Source organism: Propithecus coquereli, unplaced genomic scaffold (genome assembly GCF_000956105.1).
Source record: "Propithecus coquereli isolate 6110/MARCELLA unplaced genomic scaffold, Pcoq_1.0 Scaffold415, whole genome shotgun sequence".
NCBI lineage: Eukaryota > Metazoa > Chordata > Mammalia > Primates > Indriidae > Propithecus > Propithecus coquereli.
Genome location: NW_012149897.1, coordinates 670443 through 694461, shown reverse-complemented (window position 1 = coordinate 694461; position 24019 = coordinate 670443). Strand labels below are relative to the sequence as shown.

Sequence of the window (24019 nt, the reverse complement as noted above, 5' to 3'; positions counted from 1 at the left end):
GGACTGTAGTAGTAGACCACCAGGATATCTGGGGACAAGGAAGCAAAGAACTGAGGGACTGTAAGGAACCACTACAGCTGGAACTACACAGAGGTCTGGGGCTCAAGTTAGGCTGGAGATACGAGAACTTTTGAGAAATTTTATGTTGGGAGAGAGAGGGGATGTTCCAATAAATACAGATGGAAATTCCAACAGTATGATGGGATGGGGCCACAGAGTCCAAGTTAATTCATTTAAAGGAAGTAAAGAAAGCAGTATTTCCTGCAAACACAAATTCCTGGTCTAACTAAGATTTATACCCACTACACTGAGTTGACATTCAGTATTTGGAGATAATGCAGCTGTGTGGCGAACAGTACCTGGATCAGAAAGATGGTAAAGCGCAGGTATGATTCCACTGAAACACAGTTATCATCCTCCTGGGGGAGTTGGTGGGGCTCTCCGACAACAGGGAAGAGGTTTTGTTTTCTGGGGTTTTTTTTGTTTTTTTTTTTTTCTGGAATGTTTTGCCATTGTGCCTCTTAAAGCTGTGAGCCTGAGGAAATGTTTCCAGGTCAGAGATCTGAACTTGGGTAGACTCAACACACCCAAATTAGCCTAAATCAGCATGAAGGAATAGTTGGGAAAAGGGAGTTGGTTCTTTAGTCCCATAGTCTCTCTTTGGGGTCATGGCTTTCAGGAAGCAAATTTGAGATAAAATCAAGAATTCCCCGGAAGGCACAAATTTGGCACCTCTTGGCTATAGTAATTGTCATTCTTTGTCGCGGTAAAAGGAAATAATGAAGAGCCTATTTAATTACCCTATGCTGCCAGTTATGGTTTGGGAATTATCTTGGGATTGAATTGAATTGAAATTAATAAATTGATATTCATAACCTGATTCATAATTCTGATTTCTTTACTCTCATTATCATGAAAAATGGATTGCTTTGTCATTCAGAAAAAAAAAAATAGAAAGACTTGTAAGGAAGAAGCAAATAGAGTTCTTAGTTAGCAATGAGAAAGGAAACTCTAAACTCTTTATCCAGGATCTTAGCAAGCTCAGAAACAATGTTTTTATGGTATCAAGTTTAAAACTCCCTAAGATCCCCAAATGTCTTGGCTATCAAATTGAATTATATCTAGTATCAATTTGGTGGCTACAATCAACACATATTAAGAACCTACTGTGGACCAGGCATAGTTTTAAGGGCCAGGGATGCACTGGAAAGCAGAGACCTTGTTCTCACAGAGCCACGTTCTGGTTGGAGAGCCAGACAATAAACAAATGAATAGACATATCTATCAATGTGCAATAATTGTTATAAAAAATATAAAGTGGGGTTTTGGGGATAAGTTATGGAATAGGAAGGCTATTTCATATAGGATGGTTGGGAAGGGCGCCCAGCTCCAAGCCCTGCTGACCCTCCCCCTTGCTTTCCTTCAGTTCTCCAGTTATCTCAAACCCATTTGTACCTCAGGATTTTTGCAAATAATGTTTCCTCTGTCTGGACCCCCTTCCTCTTTCTATCAACTCCTTTTCCATGTTTACTTCTTACTGCCCTTCAGATCTCAGCCACAAATCACTGCTCAAGGAAGCCTTCTCTGGCCCTCCAAAATAGATCAAGTTCAGGTTCCCTATTAATCACAGCACCAACTTGCTTAATTGTACTGAGCACAATTACAATGACATGTATATTGAATAGTTAATGGTTTTGTCCCCTCCAGACTATAAGTTTCATGAAAGCAAAGACTGTGTGTCTCACTGACTTAATGTTGAATCCTTAAAACTTTGTAGTCTGCAGATTGGTGTCCAACAAATGAATGTCAAAACAATAACTTCCAATATGCCAAAATATTCAATTAAGCATGGAAGGCTCCTTCCCAAGCCTATTTACAAAACACCATGGTTAATCTAAGTTATCTGGGAAATGCTTTATATAGCAAGATTAATCAACATAATTTGGCTTCATTTGGGTATGAATATCAATACTAACTAACTTACGATGTCATTATCCTTTCAACAATGTTCATTACCTTGGAAATGTGTGCTGACTGAACTTCATTTAAAATGAATAATCTTTCATTTGTAAAAGACCAAGTCATAAAGAGGCAGAATCAACCCATGCTTTTATTTTCATTGCATATAAAAATTTCATATGAAGGTATTGATGTACAGTACTATCCCCATGGGCTGTAAGAGAGGCTAAGAAACCACTAAAAGAATCATTTGTAATGCTCACACACAAATTACCACTCTTGAAAACATATCCAAAGAAAGAAAATTAAAAACAACTAAAATCAGTAAGGATGTTATTTTATAATTATAGTGTCCCCTTTATATGGTTTAAAACAAAAGTAATCAAATTCCTTTGGGCCAGGGCTGCTAAAATCTACAGTTTGTGTCAAAAAAATAAAATAAAATAACAGGAGGCTCATTTTTCCTAGAAAAAGAATCTTTCCTTTCACTAAAAGTCATATGTTCCAAGGGCTGGGCAGCAGTGGGAGGAGGTTTCCACATTATCCACTAGCAATTTTTCATGCTTTCAGGGGCTGGCCATTGTCAAAGGTTGAATTTAAAAATTCTACAGTGATAGAAGTTTTGAAAAAACAAATTCTAGATGATGGTGAATCCTTTATGTTATGTGAATCGGCATCATATATAACTTTCAGTTTAAATAGCAGGGTTTGTATGTGTGTGTGTGTGTGTGTGTATTTTATCCACTAAGATAAACCAATATGAAAATTTGGTTTATCTTAGTGGAAGAAAAATTCTAGAGTTAAAAAAATGACCTTTTTTGTACAGTATATTCACTTAACATGTCCAGAAACTGATGAACAGACGATCAACACAAGTGATCTGTGGCTCTAGAAGCCCCAAAGACCTTTTTCTAAAAAGACTTTTTATAATCACTGGGCAAGAATATATTTCCCCAGTAGAGTTTGAGAGTTTAAAAAATAAAAAAGCCCGATGTGAGTAGCTGAAGTTGCTCCTGATAAACAGATGGCAAACAAGCATCATACATGCAGTGCTGCTCCATGGCAAGGCGTACTTAAGAGCTTATATCTCAAAAAGTTCGCAGAATCTTCCAGAGTTGTCTGTAGTTTTGTAAATCCAGCCATTGCCAGAAATCCAATCACCGAAAGCCTGGATATAGAATGCCCAGCCCTAGCCCCACCATTACCTTCCTTTCAAATGCAGCAAAACAGAAGAAAATATTGGTTAAAGTTAAGGCACAGCCCTGGGACCAAAGACCTGCAGCTATGTTTTTAAATTTATATATCTTTATGTATTTTATAGTTTTCTTGAATCTTCCATAAACAAGCTCTAAGGTGACAAGACTATATTACAGGAGAAAAGAAAAATGTACAAGGAGTATGTATACACACCATTCATTCTCTCACCAAGAGTTTCCAAATATATCAACACCATCCCATCGTGGGATGATGTTTTAATAAGAACTGATAATTTACAATTAACATTACACTATGTACATTGCAATAAATACATGGTTGTAAACAGACAAACAAGACTGTATTACAGGTAAGGTCATTTGGTGAGAAAAAAATGCATGGCACGAAAAATAAATAATGCATTCGAAAATTATCATAAAGCTTTCTGTAAAATCCATTTCATTCAAGTTTTTTCCTTTCCTTGTCTGCAATTTGTTCTAACTACATTATTTTCTTGTGAATTTCTTAACTGATATAAAAGAAAACAAAATTAAAATAGCATTATTGTGTTAAGTAACTTGCAAGCTGAAATGCACTGGTTTTATGCAAACTTGGACATTTTTTTTCCCCATACAGTACCCAGATATTGCATTTTCTTATGGCATTTTAGGAAATGTAAAGCCACTTGTAAAAGGATGTTCTTTTTAAAGCAGTGTACATTTCTGAAGCACACTTTGGCAAGACAGAGGAGGGAGAAAGAGAGAGAGAGAAGGGCAAGGGTAAGCAGATTGTACAGTGCATTAGTCCCTGTCTCTTAGATATTAAGCCTTTTCCACAATTTGATTGTCCATTTGTGGGTATCTTTACAACATGGTACCATTAAGAACCAACAAACTAGAAAAAAAATCCTCTCTTTATTAGTGCAGTTATAAACCCTTTCAGGTCTGGATTTGTTAGTGACATATTGCTGCTTTTTAATTATTTTTTTCATTATTAAGATTTTAGGCACTCTGTGGGGGAAATACCAAATGGAGGGTGGGGAATGAAGATGTTCTGGAAAGAGGAATGAACTCTAGACTCTTTTTGCCTTTCCTTGTAGACCTCCCTCAGGGACAAACACAATGAAAAGAGAACCAAGTTCCCAAATGTTCTTATGAAACCACTTGGTTAAACATTGATCTTTATTTGGAAGATTACTGCCTGATCTTTATAGGGGAAAGAGATTGCAAACCTGATAATTAATTAGTTGATTTCTACATTGCCCTATGTAAAAGATCAGAGCTATAAAGACATGATTTTTCCATCAAAGGTTCTAAGCACTGGTTGGATCTCACGGGATTAAAATGGGGGCTGTCTTCAGCTTGGGTCATTTTCCTGGCTGATAATTTAGTTACTAGTCCCCAGAAGGCTCCTTGAGACGTTCCCAATATAAATGTTTTTCAGGGTGGCAGTTTTTCTTAACTGTTTTAGTTTTTACTTGGTCAGATACCCCTTTAGCCTCCATCTCAATTCTTGGATACCAATGTGAAAAATGATTATTTGGGCTCCAGACTCTTCACAGAGAAGGTAAACGTTTTACTAAGAACTGACATGAGAAAAAAAGTCTGAACTAAATGCCCCATGATGCCAACTGCTCTGAGTAGTAAAAACTTGGCATTAATCTCTAAAATTACAATACAGTTCCTGGTGCTAAAATCAGCCAAGAGCGATCTCTAATTTTTTATTTAGGCAGAGTCTTTTTATCAATCCTCAGTGCCAGTGGCATCATCTTCTATCCTTCAGTGTGTTTAAAAGAAGTAGTTCCCCTCCACGAGACACGTTTATGAATCAAGGATAAGTGACAAAGCAATTCCTACAGGCTATATAGCTGTCCATCAAGAAAGAGTAGTTGCTACACTTAAAACCAATTATCAGAGATATTTCTGATAAAGTTCTTAATCCCATGGTGAAATCATCAAAACCTAAGAGAATTAGTTGTACTATTGTTTGTTAATATATACTGTTAATATTCTTAAAAACTGCCTCGTTAGCCATTAACGTTTTTCTGTAAACCAAGAGTAAAAGCTAGTCATGATACACAACCTCACGGTAGAAATGAATGCTAACCTAAGCCTAACTTGACTACCTGCTTCTTTTCATTGATCTGAATGGTGGTGATATATTTGATAAGATCTCATCTAGCCAACATGGACAGAGGTTCAAACACACGCTAAATAATAAAGCAGCACAAGGGGAAAAACATTTTTCTTACTGTAACTGGCTATAAAAACAATAAAAATGAGCATGAAATGTGTGGATTATTACAAAGACATGCACTTGTGAAATGCACGTCTACTGACACAGCAAAAAGTTATCAGAAGACACTAAGTAGGAAAATATCTAAAAAAGACTGACCTATTTTAGCTACTGGATATTTATATAACTCCCACTTGTTTCAGACAACACCAACTGATGACTGAGTTTCTATGAGGCTTAAGACACATTTGACATAACACACATCAAAGTATTATAGAACAAATATTCACTTTGCACACTGTGAAGAAAAATGTTAGTGGAAAGCAACCCCACTTATCTGGAAAGAGTGAAACAAAAAGCAAAGTAAACAAAGACTTACAAAAAGAGTTTCCTGCAACATAAAGTTGTTTTTCTGTTGAAAATATGGAAGTCATTGGTATATAAAACAATGAATCACTACAAATCAGTTAATTGCTATGAACTATAAGGTGCAAGTAAAATTCGTAAATTAGATTTATCCAGTGTAGCACAGATTTGTACTGAAAACTTGCAAGTTACTCCTTAGAAAAAAATAACCAGTGGCAGATGAAGTTCTGAACATAGTTTTTTAAATATAATACCTCAGTACATTTAATAATAAAAGTAAGCTCTACAAAAAATCTGTTTTACATATCATACAAAAGGTAGAGGTCAGTGCAGCTCACTGAACCACACTATTCAGTCATGTATCAGGAAGACTTGAAATTAGAAAATTATGCAATTTCTGTGGCTCATCTTCCTCTTCCTTTTGGTAACAGATTCATGCGGTGTCCTGTTCTTGATGTATCTGTTGCTTCACCCATTAAGTTCACTTTGTGAAATGCTTTCTTTCTTCTGAAAATATTGCAAACAGGTAAAACGAAAAGAAACCCCAAATCCAATCGATTTTTGGGCTGCCTGATGAGCCACGCTCCCTCAAAAACATTTTAGAATTGATTTTATCTGCTTTGACAGCTCTACCAAGCTGAAATCTTGTTAAAATGCTGTTTGTGAAGATGTCCACCTTGCTCTGATGACATGGAGGTGAAAAAACTGGTTACGATATTCCTGAGCGCCAGACTGGGTAGTCAAGGTCAGTTTTGTTCAACAAACGTCCTGGCAGATGACAGTGAGGTGTGACCGTGGTTGTGGCATGTGACATGCACTTTGGAAACAATTTTTCTACTAAAAAAAAAAAAAGGCATGAAAGTCTTTGCACTGTTACGTGTCAGGAGAGTGATCATCTATTACACAAGCTTCGGGCTGGCTTTCCTCTTCTGCCCCCACTGCCTCCTCTTCAACCTGTTCATCAAGGGGAATCTCAGTAGACTCTGAGTCTTGAGTACAAAGAGTCTTGGAGTCGCTGCAGCTAGTGTCTTCTTCCACTTGACTCCCACTGTCCTTTTCCGTGTCCGACTCGCCGTCTTCCTCTAAAGTTAGTTCAAACTGGAATTTCTCAGTTTGACCCTGCCGGCCCTCCTCTTGGTCGTCAGGTGCAGGAGAGGGGCTCTGAGGGATTGTGCTCTGGTACCATTCACGATTGTCTTCTAAAGTGTCCAAAATGTCCTGGGCATCGGGATGTACGAGGTCTGCCCATGTCTCCCAGAGAGGATGAACGATATAGTCTATGAAGCCCACCTAGTTATGAAAAAAAATCCAGTATGAGTAGAGAATGTAGGACTAAGAAACAATGAGAAAGGTTAACTAGATCATGGCCCACCAATGGAACACTGAACAGAAGACTATTAACCTTAGTTTGGCAAAATAATCACTATTTTAGATAAAAGATCACATAAACATATCATTACTAGCTGGTAAAAATTAGCTTCTAGAACTCTTAGTTCAAAAGCATGTTTACAATGTAAAAAATTTTCCAGTTGTTTTTACATGGTAGGGTTGGGGCCTGAACCTTATTTTAGAATCGCCAATTTGTAGGTGAATCCAGATAACTGAAATGATGCCATGTACTCTATGTACATGAATATATTAAATGAAATAGTCATAATGAATGACTATAATGTCATGAGAACATATATATGACTATGAATCTAAGTCATAGGTATGTAAATTTCTTGGATCATAAACAATGAGGTGAAATTTAGCTTGTCAAAAACAAAGTAATTTTAACAACCCAATAAAACACTGTGAGATGCGAATACAAAGTAACCAAATGCTAAAGCTGTATCTGTGCTCTCTCTGAAAGCTCTATGCTTCGTGCATTACCTGTGATTTTTCCACGGATGCGTTGTGCTTGTCACACATAGGACTTATCTCCATGCCACGCTCCCTCTCCCGGTCTCCCTGGCGGAAGAACTCCTCCATGATCCGGTCCGTCCACTGGCGGTACAGCTGGAGAGGCTTCGTGGGGTTGCTCAGATCAGCACAATGCACCATATTCTGAAGGACCTAAAACAGATGATGTACTCTATTCAGCACCTGCTCCTTTTTTTTTAAAACTAGAAATTCACATTGGATGACTGTGACACTTAAAAATACATGTAGTGTAAGATTTATTCTAAACAACTCAGCCATGATGTGTCTGTGTGTCGTTCACACTTGTATTAATAGTTCCAAATTATGCCACTTCTACCACATCTAAATATTGTAAGAGAAACTGTTTATGTGCATGGTTGATTAAATTCAGAGCTGCTTAAGTGGCTGGCTTTTTGGGGTGTTAGTTTTTTTTTTTTAACATATATGCAAATGAAAAGACCAACAGGATTTTACTTGGTTAATTTTCAGGAATAAGAATTTGTATGAAAATCCTGCCTAAAATTACTAAACATATAATGTGTGAGAAAGGAGAAATAAGACTTATTTATTTCTGAACACAGACACACGGGCACATGCACAGAGGCACACAAAGCTAACTCAAATAATGCTTTACCTGAATCCTATCAGAATAATTATCAAGAAGGAGAACTCCAGAACTTGTCACTTTCTTAGTTTCCACCATAGTTTTCAAATCAGCCAGTAGATTCATGTGCTTTGACATATCTGTTGCAAGTACCTTGAAAGACAAAGAGTATTTGATTAAGTAAAGTCCAGAGGAAAATGTCAGAATTTGCACATGAAAATATTATGCAGAATATGAGAAGGAACAGAAAACCACTATGCTATCTAATGACAGTATATGGAAATCCTTTACTCCTTCTTGGAGCAGAATCTTTTCCTCTTTGCTGTCAAGTTTTTTGGAAGCCCAGATAAATGTGTGCAATATACTGAAACATTAGGCACTGATAACCACTTTCATGGTGAAAAATGGGACGATATCTCTATGCATAAGACATCACCACATGATCTGAAGTTCTCTTCCATTTCTTGGACTAGAAAGTGGTTACTCGACTATGATGGACTGCTTCAGAAACAGAATATTCTGGTTAATTTTCTGCTTGTCCAAGACAGATAATTCTTGCCTTCAGATGTACAAAGTTTAACAGAGTAAGCTTGTGATAACCAGAGATGTTTCTGCTTCTCATCATCACTCTGAATAATACGAATAGAGAAAAGAGTAAGGTCACGCATGGTCTAAATGGAACTGTTTACTGATGGAAAAAGCTGAAAAAAAAATCCATTTGAGCTGTGGCTTACACCCTCTGCTTTTGTTAGACATCTTTCTCTGTGTGCCATCAGACTGGAAGGGCTCAGAAAATAAAAACTGAATGATGAGGGTGAGCTGTCATGATTTAAGCTCAAACTGCCAGAAGTGGAAAACCCACTAGGGAACATCACGACCTGCAGCAGGGGCAGCTTCTACAACATAAAGGGCAGCAACAGGTTTTGAAATGCAGTTCCTTTTACCTGATACTCATCTCATTCTTACATTTAAAAAAACAAAACAAAACAAAACAAAAAAAACTTGCATCAAAGTTCTCTCTCTCTCTCTCTCTTTTTTGTTTTTGCTATTATCAGCTACTTACAATGTCAATGACCATTTTCCTTAACGATTGTCTTTGCTTTTTGGTCAAATTCTGGAAAATGTCACAGTTTTCTTCCTGAAGCAACTTAAAGCCCACAGCTAAATGATGGTTCTCTAAGACAGAGGAGTCATTGTACATCAAGGCAAGTTCGGAGTCTGAAAGAAAGGTAAGAGGCAGAAGATCAGCGAAGCTGTTTATTAGTTTATCTTATTCTTCCGATTCTAAGACACTTGGGGTTTAGGATGCAATTTCCCCTAACCTTCTCTGCGGCCCTTACCATCACAAGATAATATGCAGGAGAGAATGTACTGGATAATTCAAGAACAGGAAGAACACTGGAATCATGGGAGTGAATTCTAACGCCACTGACATGTAGTAGGTCATTTCACTCTGAGGGTCTCAGTCTCTTCTTTTCTAAAGCAGAAGAATTGGACTACGTGATCTCTTACCACTCCTCTAAAGCTGCTATAAGCTCAGAAACATAGGACACTATTATCACCATCTGCAACATGCCCAGAGCACGAGGTGTTGTATTCCTGATCACTGTGCAGTACCCACCCTACAATTTATATGATGTAAGGATCATGTGATGTAGGATTGTTTGTACTCAGAGAGGGTATAAGAATTGTTTGGAACATATGAACAATATTAATTTATTCTTGCTGCTCTTACTTATTTTCTTCCCCAGTATACCTCTCAAAGTCTAAGCTTTATTCATTTTTTCCACTTCCTTTTCCAAGTATCGTGGCAGTCACTATATACTGCACATGTATATTGCTCTTCCTGCCCTTGCTCAAGGCTTCACACAGAGACACTGTGTTTAGCTGTTTACATACCCCCTTGTGAAGATTCTGTTACTCTCTCACGACCGCCCTCAACCTGTGTATTTTAGGCAAGGAGAAATCCTCCCTCTTTCCTAGTTCCTGTCAATAACAGACCCAGATCTATAAGGTAGTCATTAAAAAAAAACTGGTGCTTTATTCTGTTTCTACTAAGTCATTGTAAAGACTAAAAGCACATGTATTTGATCTCTTTCTGACTGATGCATAGAAAATATATTTGGAAATATATATCCTTTTCTAAGAAAGAAATACTCAATACTACTCAATGGCTATTTTAAAGCTGCTAGGGAGGAGAGGAGAGTCTCGAGACTATCTCAATTGGGAAATTCTATGATTTTATTAGAAGTATAGAAATGGGAATTTGCACATCTAAATTTTTGCTCCCGAACTACAGGAACAGAGATGTCTAGAGTATTAGGGAGTGAGCATGTAAGGTATTATTTGTTATTTTTTTTTAAATAAAGCTATAGTGTTTTTTTTAAAAGGCAGTATATCTGGTTAAGTTTTACAGAGTCTATACAAGTCTCTAATTACAAACCTTTATCTATAGATGGTTAAGCTTATAGAAATCAAAAATTTAAAACTATATAGAATCTTAGCACATGATATTATTGTAGTAGAATCATATTAAATAAAGATATATTGAAAGGAAGGTATAATGTTCTCTAACTGGAGAAATTATGCCTAATTAATCTATTAGGATTCTTTTAAGGGGATAAATATGCATGTAGACAAGGGGCATTAGAAAAACTGACTTGGCCTAACAAAATCCCTAATTGGTTTATATTTCCCATGAAGAAAGGTGAAGGAAATTAAGGCTACTGAGCCTGCAGAAGAAGAACAAGAAGATAAACTATTACTTCAAGGAAAAGATTGATCTACAGTATGGAAGCTGTAACACAGAGTCCAAGTTCTACTCAATGTAAGGATGGCTTTTTACATAGGGCTAGGCCTGTCTTGTAAACTGATTATCTCCTGATATTTAAGAAGACTCCAGATTGGCCAGAAAAGCCATGAAACAATTCCTTATGGGACTGGCAGGTCTCTACAGCCTCTTTAATCTCTGAGGCTGTTACAGCAAGGTGGTAGTGACTGATTTTTAAATAACAAATGCTAGCATTTAAGAAACTGACTTTTAGGGCTGTCATTTAACTTTCTACTCTTCTTTAAGACTGAAGGCACATGGTCACATCTAAATGGGGAGGTGAGATCCTACAGCTCCTCATTAGGTTTTCTCCAAAGATGCTAATGCAGTAGGTCTAAGTAGAGTCCACAGATATGTAGGAATGATCAGAAAGTTGTCTTTACAGTTCGGTACAACGCATAACACAAACGGGCAAAGAGATTAGCTGATGTAACATTTTTGTTGAAACCCTTTCATCTTTAAGTCCAGTAAAAGTTAGCTCTTTCCTGAACCTTTTCTTGATTACCACAGACAGAACTGCTCACTTTTTGCTGTAAACCCCTATATTACTTTGCACCACTGATTTGGCATTTATCACACTGAACCCTGTTTGTCTTTAACTCCATACAAAATTTTAATGATCTCTCCCCAAACCCTCCCAACCTACTTAAAGACTGAAGCCCCTATATAAAATTAAAGGCTATTAATTTAACATGTTTGGTTGTCTGGTTTCTCCTGGGCACTTCAATTCTTTTAACTTACAAAGTAGAAAGAGGAACAGAATATAATAAAGCATAATATTTAGAGGATTTAGGTGCCAGCCATTGTACTAAGTGGTTTATGTACATTGCCTCATTTAATCCTCACGATTTTAGGAAGATTCTATTGTTATTGCCACTTACAAATGATAAAAATGAGCCTCAGGGAAGGTAAGCATTCATAACTTTTCCAATGTCACCTAGTTGTAAGTGCTGGGGACAGTACTTAAAACTAGGCAGTCCCTAGACTTCCTATTATCATAAATGCTTTATAGGGATGACAACATTGAGCAGTGAACAATAAACATGAACCAGGAAATGATAAACACAATCCATTCAGTGCCCGGCCCACACTAATAACTACATAAGCTTCTGCTATTTTATGGGGGACCACGCATACCGTTACAAACCCAAAGCTATCATTTTATTCCATATAGACCAATTATGCTCATTTACAGAACTACCCTAGATCATCAAGAACAAATTAAATTATGCTCGACATATGCTAATAATGAAGGCAAGAAGACCACCTTTATTTATGTGTCCCTCTCTTCTGAGTTCTTATGTAACAGGGGGGGGGAGGGTGGACAGGTACCATCACATAACTGAGAACATGTACTTCATCTGTGTTAATCTTCTCTCCCTCTGTATTAGTCAGGGTTCTCCAGAGAAACAGAAGCAACAGGAGATGTATGTGAGTATGTGTGTGCGTGTGTGTGCGTGTGTGTGAGAGAGAGAGAGAGAGGGGGAGATTTATTATAGGAATTGGCTCAGGCAATTACAGAGGCAAAGAAGTGCCACATCTTTAAGCTAGAGAGCCAGGAAAGCTGGTGGTATAATTCAGTCCCACTCCGAAGGCCTGAAAACTGGGGGAGTTGGGGAAGGAGGTGGAATGGTGTAAGTCCTGGTCCAAGTCCAAAGGCCAAAAAACCAGGAGCGTTGATGATGGAGGCAAGAGAATATGGATCTCCCAGCTTAGAGACTGAATATAGATTGGATGGTGCCCACCCACTTTGGTAAGGGCAATCTTCTTTAATCAGTCTACCAATCCAAATGCTAATCTCTTCCAGAAACATCATCACAGACACACAAAGAAATAATGTTTTACAGCTATCTGGGCATTCCTTAGTCTAGTCAAGCTGACTCATAAAATTAACCATCACAAAGTCTATTCCTTGTCAACGTGGCACCCATATGCATCTCCTTAAACCATATTTAATCTCCAAATAAAGACAATAACAAGGTCATAATTCCACCAAACATGACACAACTATCCTGCACACAACTGAAAATGCACTAATCCCCTCCCTGGAAGAGGTAAAATTTTTGAGTATGTTTGCTCTTATCCTGATATCCCAAAACTTAAATACTATGATATAAAATTAATAATACTTAAGGTACTGGTATACAGTCAACATTTCTTATGTTATAGAAGGGAGAAAAGAAAACAAAGATATTTGCTTAAGATATGTATATAAATACACAAATGCACTCATAACAAAATAAGGAGGAAATACTGATGACAATTATAATCCTCATTTCTGTAACTGGTCATGGTCATAACTAGTATTTACAACTATGTTCTTCTACTACTCATTCTGTATTTCCTTTGTCTTCAGCAAGCACCTCAATTGGCTGTGGTTCTTTACCTGGTGGAGTGACCCAAACCTTCATTCCTGAAGGGTCTGGGCCATTAGTAGTCCTGCCTGAATCGAGTTGTTGTAGTTTACATTGACCTTAATCACAGGGCATGACAATGCTAAGAGACACCCCAAGGGATCTCCTGTATTCCAGACATACCCTTCATTACCTCTGTTGCAGAGTAGTGATCTAATTTCCCCTTGGTAGTCAGGATCAATCATTCCAGATAATACTAATTCCCCTCTTAGCCTGCTGACTCACAGGCATGAGGAGCCCAAAATGGCTGGGTCTTAATTTCAGTTCAGTGGAATCACTGTTGTATCTCCTGGTGGAAGCATTTCTACCTCTAGGCCAGTAGAGCATAAAGGTGTAGGGACAGGAAACAACATTTTGCTAGTGGGTCACCAGGGGTAATAGTGAGTGGTGCCACTCCCATTTCCACCCTTGATTCCTGGACCAGTAAAACAGCACCATATATCAGACCTGATTCAGAGCATACATGACCTGGAGAACCTTGCCCCAGCCTGGAAAGGTACTGCCATCTAGCTGGTGCTGTGATTGAGCTGGTGCTGTAACAGAGTCTTCCAAAGGCTATTCCACCATTTTATCCTGACAGCTGCTTCAGGATGGTGGGGGACATGGTAAGAACAGTGAACTCCACGAGCATGCACCTACTGCCACACTCCTTTGCCAGTGAAGTGAGTACCTGTTCTGAAGCAATGCCATGTGGATATCATGAGAGATAAGGCATTCTGTAGGTCCAGGGATGGCAGTTTTGGTAGTTCTGCACCAGACACACTGGTGCAGAGAGGGCAAATCCATATCCAGAGTAAGTACCTACTCTAATAAGAACAAAACTCTGCCCTTTCCATAATGGAATCAACCTGCCATCAGGTAACCGGCTGATCACCCCAGCAAATGGTGCTGCATCAGGGACTCAGTGTTGGTCTCTGGTGCTGGCAGACTGGGCACTCAGCAGTGGCCATAGCCAAGTCAGCCTTGGTGAGTGGAAGTCCACGTTTTTGAGCATATGCATAACTGCCATCCCTGCCACCATGGCCACTTCGTTCATGAACCATTTGGGTGGTGACAGAGGTGGCTGGGAAAAGCCGCCAATTCATATACACAGAACAGTTCATCCTTCCTTCTTGATTATTAAAATCCTCCCCTGCTGATGTCACCCTTTGGTAAGCATTCACATGGGACACAAATATCTTCACTGTTTTTTTTCATTCAGAGATATCTATCCACAACTCTTCCCTAAATTTCTTTGTCATCAATTTTCAAATCATGTTCCTTCCAAGTCCCTGACCACCCAGACAAATCACTGGCTACAGATCATGAATTGGTATATAACTGCACATCTGCCATTCCTCCTTCCAAGCAAAGTGAATAACAAGGCGCACTGCCTAAAGTTTTTCCCACTGGAAAGATTTCCCTTTGCCACTGACCTTCAGGGATGTTGCAGAGAGGGGCCGTAGTGCTACAGCTACCTACTTTCAGGTGGTGCCTGAAAGAGTTCACACCATGAACTCTCTAGAAACAGTTCACACCATGGATTACAGGTGCTCTTTTTACTACTGGAAATAGAATGGTTCATGTCTTTAAATTTTAATCATATGACAGAGTTCATTCCAGAAGCCCCGGAACCAATTCAGAAAACTCGTCCTTAAAATTCTGTTCCTCTTGAATGACTCTTAGTACCAAAAACTGTACTTGTCATGCTTCTCCAGAGAAACAGAACCTATATATATATATTAAAGGAATTGTCTGAGGTGATTACGAAGGCCAAGAAATTTCATGATCTACAGTGTGTAAGCTGAGGAACAAAAAAAAAAGCTAATGGTGTAATTCAGTCCCAGTCTGAAGGCCCAAGAACCAGCAGCACTGATGCATGAGGGCAGGAGAAGATGATATCCCAGCTTAAACAGAGAGAATTTTCTACTGCTCCCATTTTGTGTTCTATTCTTCTGTTTGGGGCCCTCTATGTATTAGATAATGTCTCCCAACACTAATGAGAGCAAGCTTCTTTACTCAGTCTACTGATTCAAAGGCAAATTTCTTCCAGATATACCCTCACAGAAACACTCAGACTAATGTTTTATCAGAATCTGGGCATTCTCTAACCCAGTCCAGCTGACATATAAAAGTAACCACAGCACCCTCTTAGATTTTAAGCCCCTGGAGGGCAAAGAGCTGCTTTTTCCTGCTTTAATGCTCCTGTAGTACCTCATACACTGAGGGCAAATAGTGGATAACAATAAATACTTGTTGATTGTGTTACTAAGTAGATTTCAAAATTTTTATCAATCAAATTTAAAATTTTAAACTGTTTAAAAGCTTGACAAGACCCAGAGCTGGCAAGAGTGTGGGGGAAAGGGCATATTGTTGGTGAAAACGTAAATTGGCTATAAGCTTTCTAGAGGGCCACTGAAGCAATATGTATCAAATATAAAAGAAAAAATTAAACTCGAAGGTTATCACAGAAGTTCAAAGCAATATAAGCAAAAGAAAATGGGCAACTTAATATCTACTAACAATGGACAAGTTAACTGAATTATCTTTAATAGGGAACACATCCAAAACAGGTTACTGAGGATACAAAAACGTCATAGGAAAACATCTACAGTATGATTTTTTAACCTGATACATAATAGGTATATATATTTATAATTTCTTTGCAATGGGAACTAAAGTATGACTTTTAAAAACATATCTAAAATTGTATGCTTATGTATATATAGGTGCCTAGAGACAAGTCCGAAATGATATTCACCATAATTGTTACCTTTGAGGGAAATTTTCAGGTGATTTTTTATTTTCTTCTTCATTTTCCACATGGTTTCTGTTTTATTTTACAATGAACATATTCATTTTATAAAATTTTCATTAAAAATATATCTTTAAAATTTTAAAGCTGAAAAAAGGATATGTGCTCTATAAAAAGACAAACGTGGGGTCAAATCTCAAATTTACCACACTTTGATGTTTAAAAAAGGTAAATTCCTTATACATTTCTACTTATCTGTTTGACAAGGAGCACTTTTAGGAAAAAATTAAATGCATACGACCATATGACTAATGAACCTTTTTCCCCCAAACTTAGGCATCTTTGCCACAAACAAAGATGATTTGTTTTCCAGGTAAAATTTAATGCTATGTATATTTTGTACTTTTGACACTGCTCTATTTTTTCAGAAAATAAAGCTGTGAAGTTAAATGAACTCTATAATGTTATAGTCAAAACTTTATGATGCTATTTACAGTTTATGGATTTATTTATATGCTTAAAAAAGACTTAGGCAGCTTCCCACCTGGAATTTCAGTTTCTCTAAATCCTGTTCACATTCCCCCTCACTTCCAAATCATTTATTAAAAATAAAGCTTAACCAACTCTACCAAGTAGAAGTGATCTGTCTGCTTTCATAACCTCTAGCATGCTAATAAGGAATGTAAATAAAATTAGTATTGAATCATTTGGCACCTAAAACTAACACAAGTGAAACAATTAACAAAAACTATGATTTAAGCAGGGGCATAACTAGACTGAGAACCAGCCTGGTAAGCCCCTGGCACCCTCTGTTATCAGCCACTTAACCCAGGATATGTCCCCAAACTTTGCAGTGCCTCAGTAGCCTCCTTAAAATGACAGGTAACCTCCCAACTATGGGCTTATCAATTTGATGATTAGAATTCTTTAGAATTCTTTATTACAAGAAATATAGATTTAACTTTGGTTTTGGACAGGTTGGCAGCTCCAGCTCCATGGCAAGAGCTGAGGAGCGTGCTGGTTCGACTCATGGATTCTCAATCTGTCCATGAAAGTCAGAGAAATTATACTTAACTCTATTTTTAAAAAGGGCTCACTGTAAACTAAAAATAAACATAATTTTGATAGAGTATTTTAACAAACCATATTATTACAAATTTACAAGTTATCAGAAGGCCTCATTTATTACATGCTGTGAAGATAAAAGTTATTTGTGCTACTGGCTGCTCAGGCTCTTCTGGGTCCTGAAAAAAACATTCTAGTTCTCAGGATCCTGAGTCAAAGCTAACTAAGGCAGTAATTCTGATAATGCCTGGGGGCTCTGACCAGCCTTGGGATACTTTCATGTACCAAATGACACTGCTGATTCATTCTCTCAGGAATAACAGCCTCATCACACCCCACCCTCAAAAACACATGAGCAACCAAAAGCCGCTCTGGAAACTGAACTTCCCTGTGTTGCTCTGGTCCCACAGAGAGGAGATCATCATAACACCACTAAATAACAAAGACCTTTCAGAAGCAGGATTAGCTCTCCTTCTACCCCAGGCATGCCACTAGCAAAATGACCTTAAACAGACATCCTTGGCCACTCTTCTTGTATTTATAATCATCTCCCAAATTTCTCCACTATTTCAGTGGCTCTCAAACATCAGAGGGCATCAGATTCATCTGTGGACTGAGGCCTCGCTGGCTTAAATGACAGACTCCACAGGGACTCGGATGTACCAGCAGGTCTAGCCTAAGCCTAGAGGATTCACAAGAAAGAAGGACAGAGTGGGTCCTCGTTATCCTTAAAAAAGTTTATCAGAGTACTTGGAAGACAGTGACTTTACTATCAGTTGTTTTAATTTGTTCTCTATCCTTAATGCTAATGCTATAATAAGGGAACGTACCATATGGTATATAATAGAATGCAAAGAAAACAAACCAGTCTGACTGTTTGGTGTTACCAAGGGAAAAAAAAAATGTTTCTTCAAGGCAAAAGTTGGATTAAGACATACACTTTATGTATCTGTTAGAAATCTATAAAATTAGGAGCATACCAAGGCACACATAGGCATTAAATTACTAAATCAGGCCAGGCTCACGAAAAGGACCAGTGTTCATTGTACTGTATGACTTCCCTGCTTTTCTCAGAAAAGACAGACAAAGCTCACCACTGATCCAGGAGCGGCATCCAATGTGTGTTAATATTTACATGTATGCTTTGATGTGTCCTTAAAGTGCCCCATTATAGGTCCTCACAGGGTAGGTGGAACATGAAATGTTATCCTGTCTAATACGGATAAATAAGTTCCTAAACTAAACTTCTAAAATGTATCTGACTAACCACACATCTCAGGAAATCCTGGCTTTTTCAATCCTCCTCTACTTGGGTTAGTCACTAGCATGTATTTTGCTATAGGGTAGTCCAGAGGCTATTAAAAGATATAAAAATAGATCTAAATAATCCTAAAGGTCTGAGAGAAATCTCTCAAAGCAAAGTTACGTTTAAATTCTTTCTTTAAATCTAGTTACAGCCAAGTACAGGGAATGAATGGTGAATTCATAGGTAATTCCACAGCTAGGCTGCTACAGGGCATGGGAAGACTGCTATCCAGACTCAAGCAGAAAAAAGGGCAGATTCTTAACAAACATGAAAAAAACATTTTCACCAACTTTGCATTGTATTTTTTCATATATAAAAGTGAATTTACATTAATCTACCACAGGGGGAGGGAATTAAGTCATAGTTCATTTAAATCATTTACCAGTTAACTTCAAGTACCAACCAGAACTCCTGTTAACCTAAACTCTTTATAAAGGCATAGCTCAGGCATTACCTAAACATTCTCTACAGAGGATTTCTGTGCAGCTGTGTGTCAGAGATATTCCACAGTAAGCAGTCAATACCATTCCTTACATTTCCAAATTCAGTGATGACTTTTTATATGGTGAGATGTCACCAATGAGAAAAAAATTTAATGATTAAAAAAAATACTGAATTAAGATAGAAGTTCCTGCTAGCCTCATTAGGAGATTTAAAAAGGAAAGAACAGGGCTGGGCATGGTGACAGAGGAGAAGGGGAAGCTATGACCTCTGAAGAGGACTAAATGACAACCTACATAAAGTAAGGAAGGTTTAACATTAATTCTCATGTTTTCTGTTTTTTATTTAAAACTTTAGGGGCAATACAGCTATCTAAATCTTTCTGCACACTTTCACTTGCCTAGTAACATGGCGATTTTTTTTTTTTTATAGAAGTACTGGAACACATGTTTTTCAAACATCATATGCCTCATTGAATATAATAACAAATTTTCAGAGCTAAGTTACATTAACATACACTATCATTAAAACATATTTCCACATCTCAAAAGGACATTATGGTTCTGGAAATACCTGAGCTTACAAAGACCCTCAGTCATTCTAAAACATACAAAGGAAAAATGTGTTCTGCAAAAATGAATAAACTTTACTTACTCGTATTGATCAGAAATTGATTTGACACACCAGGATGATCTACATCATGTATTGCACTGGCAAAAATTGCTGCAAGAATCTCCAAATCTGTAAACACAGCCTAGAAAAATCAGAAAAAGATAGATAACATTACTATTCTATAACCACATGAATTAAAAATACAAACAAATGAGAAGTAACTTCCTAGAATTTAGGTGGAAAACAAAATAAAGCTTTAAAATATGTTATCACAATGTTGCAGGAAGAATCTTTTAGATAATGAGATATTTATAAGCTTTTTAAGTATAATTCTAGAAGAAAATATTTTATCTGATTTTATTATCTCATGATCAAAACTTGCCCATTCATAATAGTTTACAAAACATTATAAAAACCGTCTGAGATTATTTTTTAAAGAAAATAATAGCTCATTTTATAAGTATTTAAGATGTTTAAGAATATTCTAAAAATACACATAAAATTAATAAGATATTAGTAATTATTTCCTTTTCTTTTATCAAAACTAGGGTTTCTCCACTTCAGCACTTTTGACATTTTGGGTCAGATAACTCTTGGGTGGGAGGGCTGTCCCTATACAGTGTAGGATTTTTCGCAGGATTCCTGGCCTCTACCCACAAGATGCCGGTATCATGTATAACTAAAAATGTAATAGTTGTGACAACTAAAAATGTCTCCAGACATTGCCAAACGTCCCTGGGGGTTGGGGGTGGGGAGAAAAGGGAGATAAATCATTTCCAATTGAGAATCACTCACCCAAATGATGATGCATTAACACAATTTTATAATGAAAACAATCTGAACTACAAAATATATTAGCAAAAGAGTATCTTTCCCCCAAATGATTAAAGGAAATCAAATTTCTTTAATAAACACTTAATGGAACAACTTCTTAGGATTTGGAAAAATTAAAGTGGTGTTTCCTCCTAAAAAATTCTATGAAAAAAATCAATGTATTTGCTTATATTTTATAAAATAGTCATCCTTTGACCTCTAACTGCAAAAGCCATCAGACTGCCTAAGCCAGATGTGCTTTATCAAATGTCCACCGGATAATTTCAAAGAAGCAATATCAGAAACAGATGAATCACTAAATCTTTGACCAACTTTCATGGGCAAAATTCATCTAAGACTTCACTGTTTATTAACTATAACAACATTTTTTTTTAAGCTCATATACTTCTAATAAAGCCAATTATTTTCTTCACTGCAAGCCCTTCAGTATAAAAGTTTAAGAGCCTTTATGAGTAGAAAGTTAGCATTCTTGAAATTTCAGAAAACAGATTTACCTCCAAAGCAGGTGTAGATAACAGCACATGGGTAGACTGGACAACATCTGCAGCATGGATATTGTTGTGATAGGCCACATCAGCATGGTAATGGTCTTCCAGAGTCATGAGATACGTAATTAAAGTATCTACTGGAATTTTAAATGTTTTTAATAAATCCCGTTCCTGTAGGAAAAGAAATCCTCATATAAAAAAATTTTCCATAGTGTTAAAAAAGAATCACACAGCAGTGTTGCCAAAGGTTAACCCAGAAATGGCAACTGCACTGTCACATGTCTAGTGAGGGAAACGGAAACCTTTGGAAAGATCCAAGGACTGAGGAACAAAACCAGAGTTGGGTTGTCCTCTGTCCTCCTGGAGCCCAACAGTGCTACACCCACACCGTGCGGTGTAGAAATGAGCTGCTGACTATAGAAGTTTCTGTGTCCCATCATCGTGAGGGCAGCTTCCATCAAGCACCATTGACTCAGCCACTGGATCACACCGACTGAGACCCAACATTCTCTCTAGGGCTGGAGTTTCCCATTCCAGTCCTAAGGTATCCACAACAGCCTCAACTTCTCATTTAAATCCCACCCTGAGCTGGGGTAAAGGTTCAACAAGGGTGAGAAAAGGATACAGAGAAGATAGCAGGGCACAAGAAAGTGACTGAGGTCTAAGGTAAGGCAGCTGGGGGCTTATTCATTTTATAAAGTTAGTACTCCATTCTCTATGGAAGTCAGTGTCATGGAGATGATTTCTTAACTATTATTTTAACGAATTGCTTCAATTCCCCCTACATCGCATCTTTGTCTTCAATGCAAAAACATAACAAAATTGATCTATTTGTGTTTTACCCACATTCCACCTTTCTGTATCTTTATTTGTCCCTTAGCAAAGGAGTAAATAAGGAAAAAAAGTATCAAAATAAGCAAAAGAGGATGAGTAGTAAAGAAGACAAGAGACATGCACAATCCACAGAGTGCATATTAAGTTCCTGAATAAAAGAAATGTGTTAGAACTCAACCACATTACCTGAAAAATGGTGTGCATGATAACAGTCAGAGGCCGGTTACCAGACAACTCTGCTATTCTAAAAACATGAAGACCCCATTTGTTCACCTCCTCCAGTTCCTGGGGTTAAAAAAACAATATCAAAACATTAGAAAGTGGAAGTAGAATATGAACCAACAAACACAATTGTTTAAAGATTACTGATTTGAATGCAAAGATGGTTAGATTTTTTTTTAAACAATGATTCATTTTAAATGAATGGATGCACCATGTAAGAATAGGCAAACTTTAGGCAAATTCACACAAATGTACTGAAAACAGAATAGTATTTACTTAACCTTATGACTTTGACAATACAACATATTTATATACTTAGAATATCAATCTCAAAGCTTTTCTTCAATGGCTAAAATCTATTCACAAAATCTTAGCTAGATTCCTAAAATCCTGAAGACATAATAGATTTCCAATTCTTTAAGGCCAATCAACTGAAGATGTAAAGAAATAAGAAACATATATACTAAATCACTTGTCTAAATCTATATCTTACTAAAATCTAAATACTTTAGAAAGAGCTTTATAAAGTATTTTCCATCTTCGAAAAAATCCCACAAATTAATAAACTTTTTCATCTATTTAAGAGAGAAGGAATGAAAACTCATGAAAAGACATCATTGCTTATTTATGATCATGATCTCTGAAACCATACCTTGGCAAGGACATCTTCCTGCTCAGTTTTAACTCCAAACCTTGGGATACTGGAATTAGTCAGGCTAGAGCTGTGCATCAGTTTCTTGACTCCACTGATCTGAGACATTGGCCTTTTCTTTTTCTCCTTTTCCTTCTGAGTTGGACAAGGAATTTCCACTTCATGTTGCTTATCTTGAGAAATTTAGAAAATGTACACTTACTATTAATTCTATCTTTATTTTAACCATAACATGCATAACAGTTTGGATTGTAATTGATTATTATATATTTCAGGAAATGTTTCCAAGTAAAACTTTTCCTTTTAGAAAATTGTTTCAATTTGATGTGGACTTAATTTGCTATCTTTAAACACAAAATTAAGCAAATAAATTCCACTAAAGAACAAGTAATAACAAATATATTCAGTGGTTATCTCTTTGATAGAATGTCCTAATAAAAAATTTTGCAACACTTACTATGAAAACAGACTCAGAGAGAACAAAACAGGTGGTTATTTCCACTGTTTATCAATTCCATTCCTATTTGAAATTCACTTAGTGGCTTGAAAACTGCTCTTGCCAACTAAGGCCTCCAGTTTCAACATGTACTTTGAAATGGTAGAAACTTTGGACACAAATGTCATAAAACTCTAGCAACTAACTGAAATGGGTCATACTGTGGGATCCAAAACAACATTTTTAAATGATTTGGATTAATTCTACTACTTTTTATTTCTATATTATAGCAAGATAAGGGTTATGATATAACCAGGTTTTATGGGTAACAAAGAATCTCAAATATTATATGATAGTGAATATGCACATATGCTAATTGTTGTTTTCTGTAGTAAAAGATTTAAGATGTCTTGGTACATTCATCCACTATTTCAAGGCAGTGAGCAACGCTAACATATCCTCACACATAGTATGTGTTTGATAAATGTTTAATAAATATGCTAATTAGATATTCTGACACTTTTGTTTGGAAAGTAAATCCAAATCAAGGATATGTTCAAATTACTGACTTTTATTTATTGTAATTTCTTTCTGTGGATGGGGTAGAGGGGTTGTCCCAAGATACCACACTCGCAGCTATTATCAGCAAACTTTTCTTTAGCAACTATATTATATCTGCCCAGCAGTTTACCAGGCTTAGTGTCCATTAGACTGTCAATAGGAACCATTTCTAATTTATCATTAAACACCTATTATCCAGCAATGGCTAGCATTTTACAAGAATTTGTTGAATACATGAATAGATCTTTCTGTAAAATATATTTTACAGTTTAGTACTATTGACTGGGTGTGGTGGCTCAGCTGGGTGCTGTAATCCTAGCACTCTGG

General features: G+C 37.0%; 1 protein-coding gene across 1 annotated transcript in view; it reads right to left on the bottom strand.

Annotated features, from left to right (window-relative positions):
• Positions 1-6293: 6293 nt before the first annotated feature.
• The window catches only part of LOC105817457 (cAMP-specific 3',5'-cyclic phosphodiesterase 4D-like), a 54772-nt gene continuing 37046 nt past the window's right edge, over positions 6294-24019 (bottom strand). Inside the window, exons 4-11 of the mRNA XM_012653148.1 lie at positions 22696-22868; positions 22008-22106; positions 20994-21158; positions 19708-19807; positions 9327-9481; positions 8294-8416; positions 7630-7812; positions 6294-7044 (exon numbers count right to left, since the gene is read on the bottom strand). Of these exons, the coding sequence (XP_012508602.1) occupies positions 6628-7044; positions 7630-7812; positions 8294-8416; positions 9327-9481; positions 19708-19807; positions 20994-21158; positions 22008-22106; positions 22696-22868 (1415 nt within the window). The 3' untranslated portion in view covers positions 6294-6627. The remainder of the gene's footprint in view (positions 7045-7629; positions 7813-8293; positions 8417-9326; positions 9482-19707; positions 19808-20993; positions 21159-22007; positions 22107-22695; positions 22869-24019) is intronic.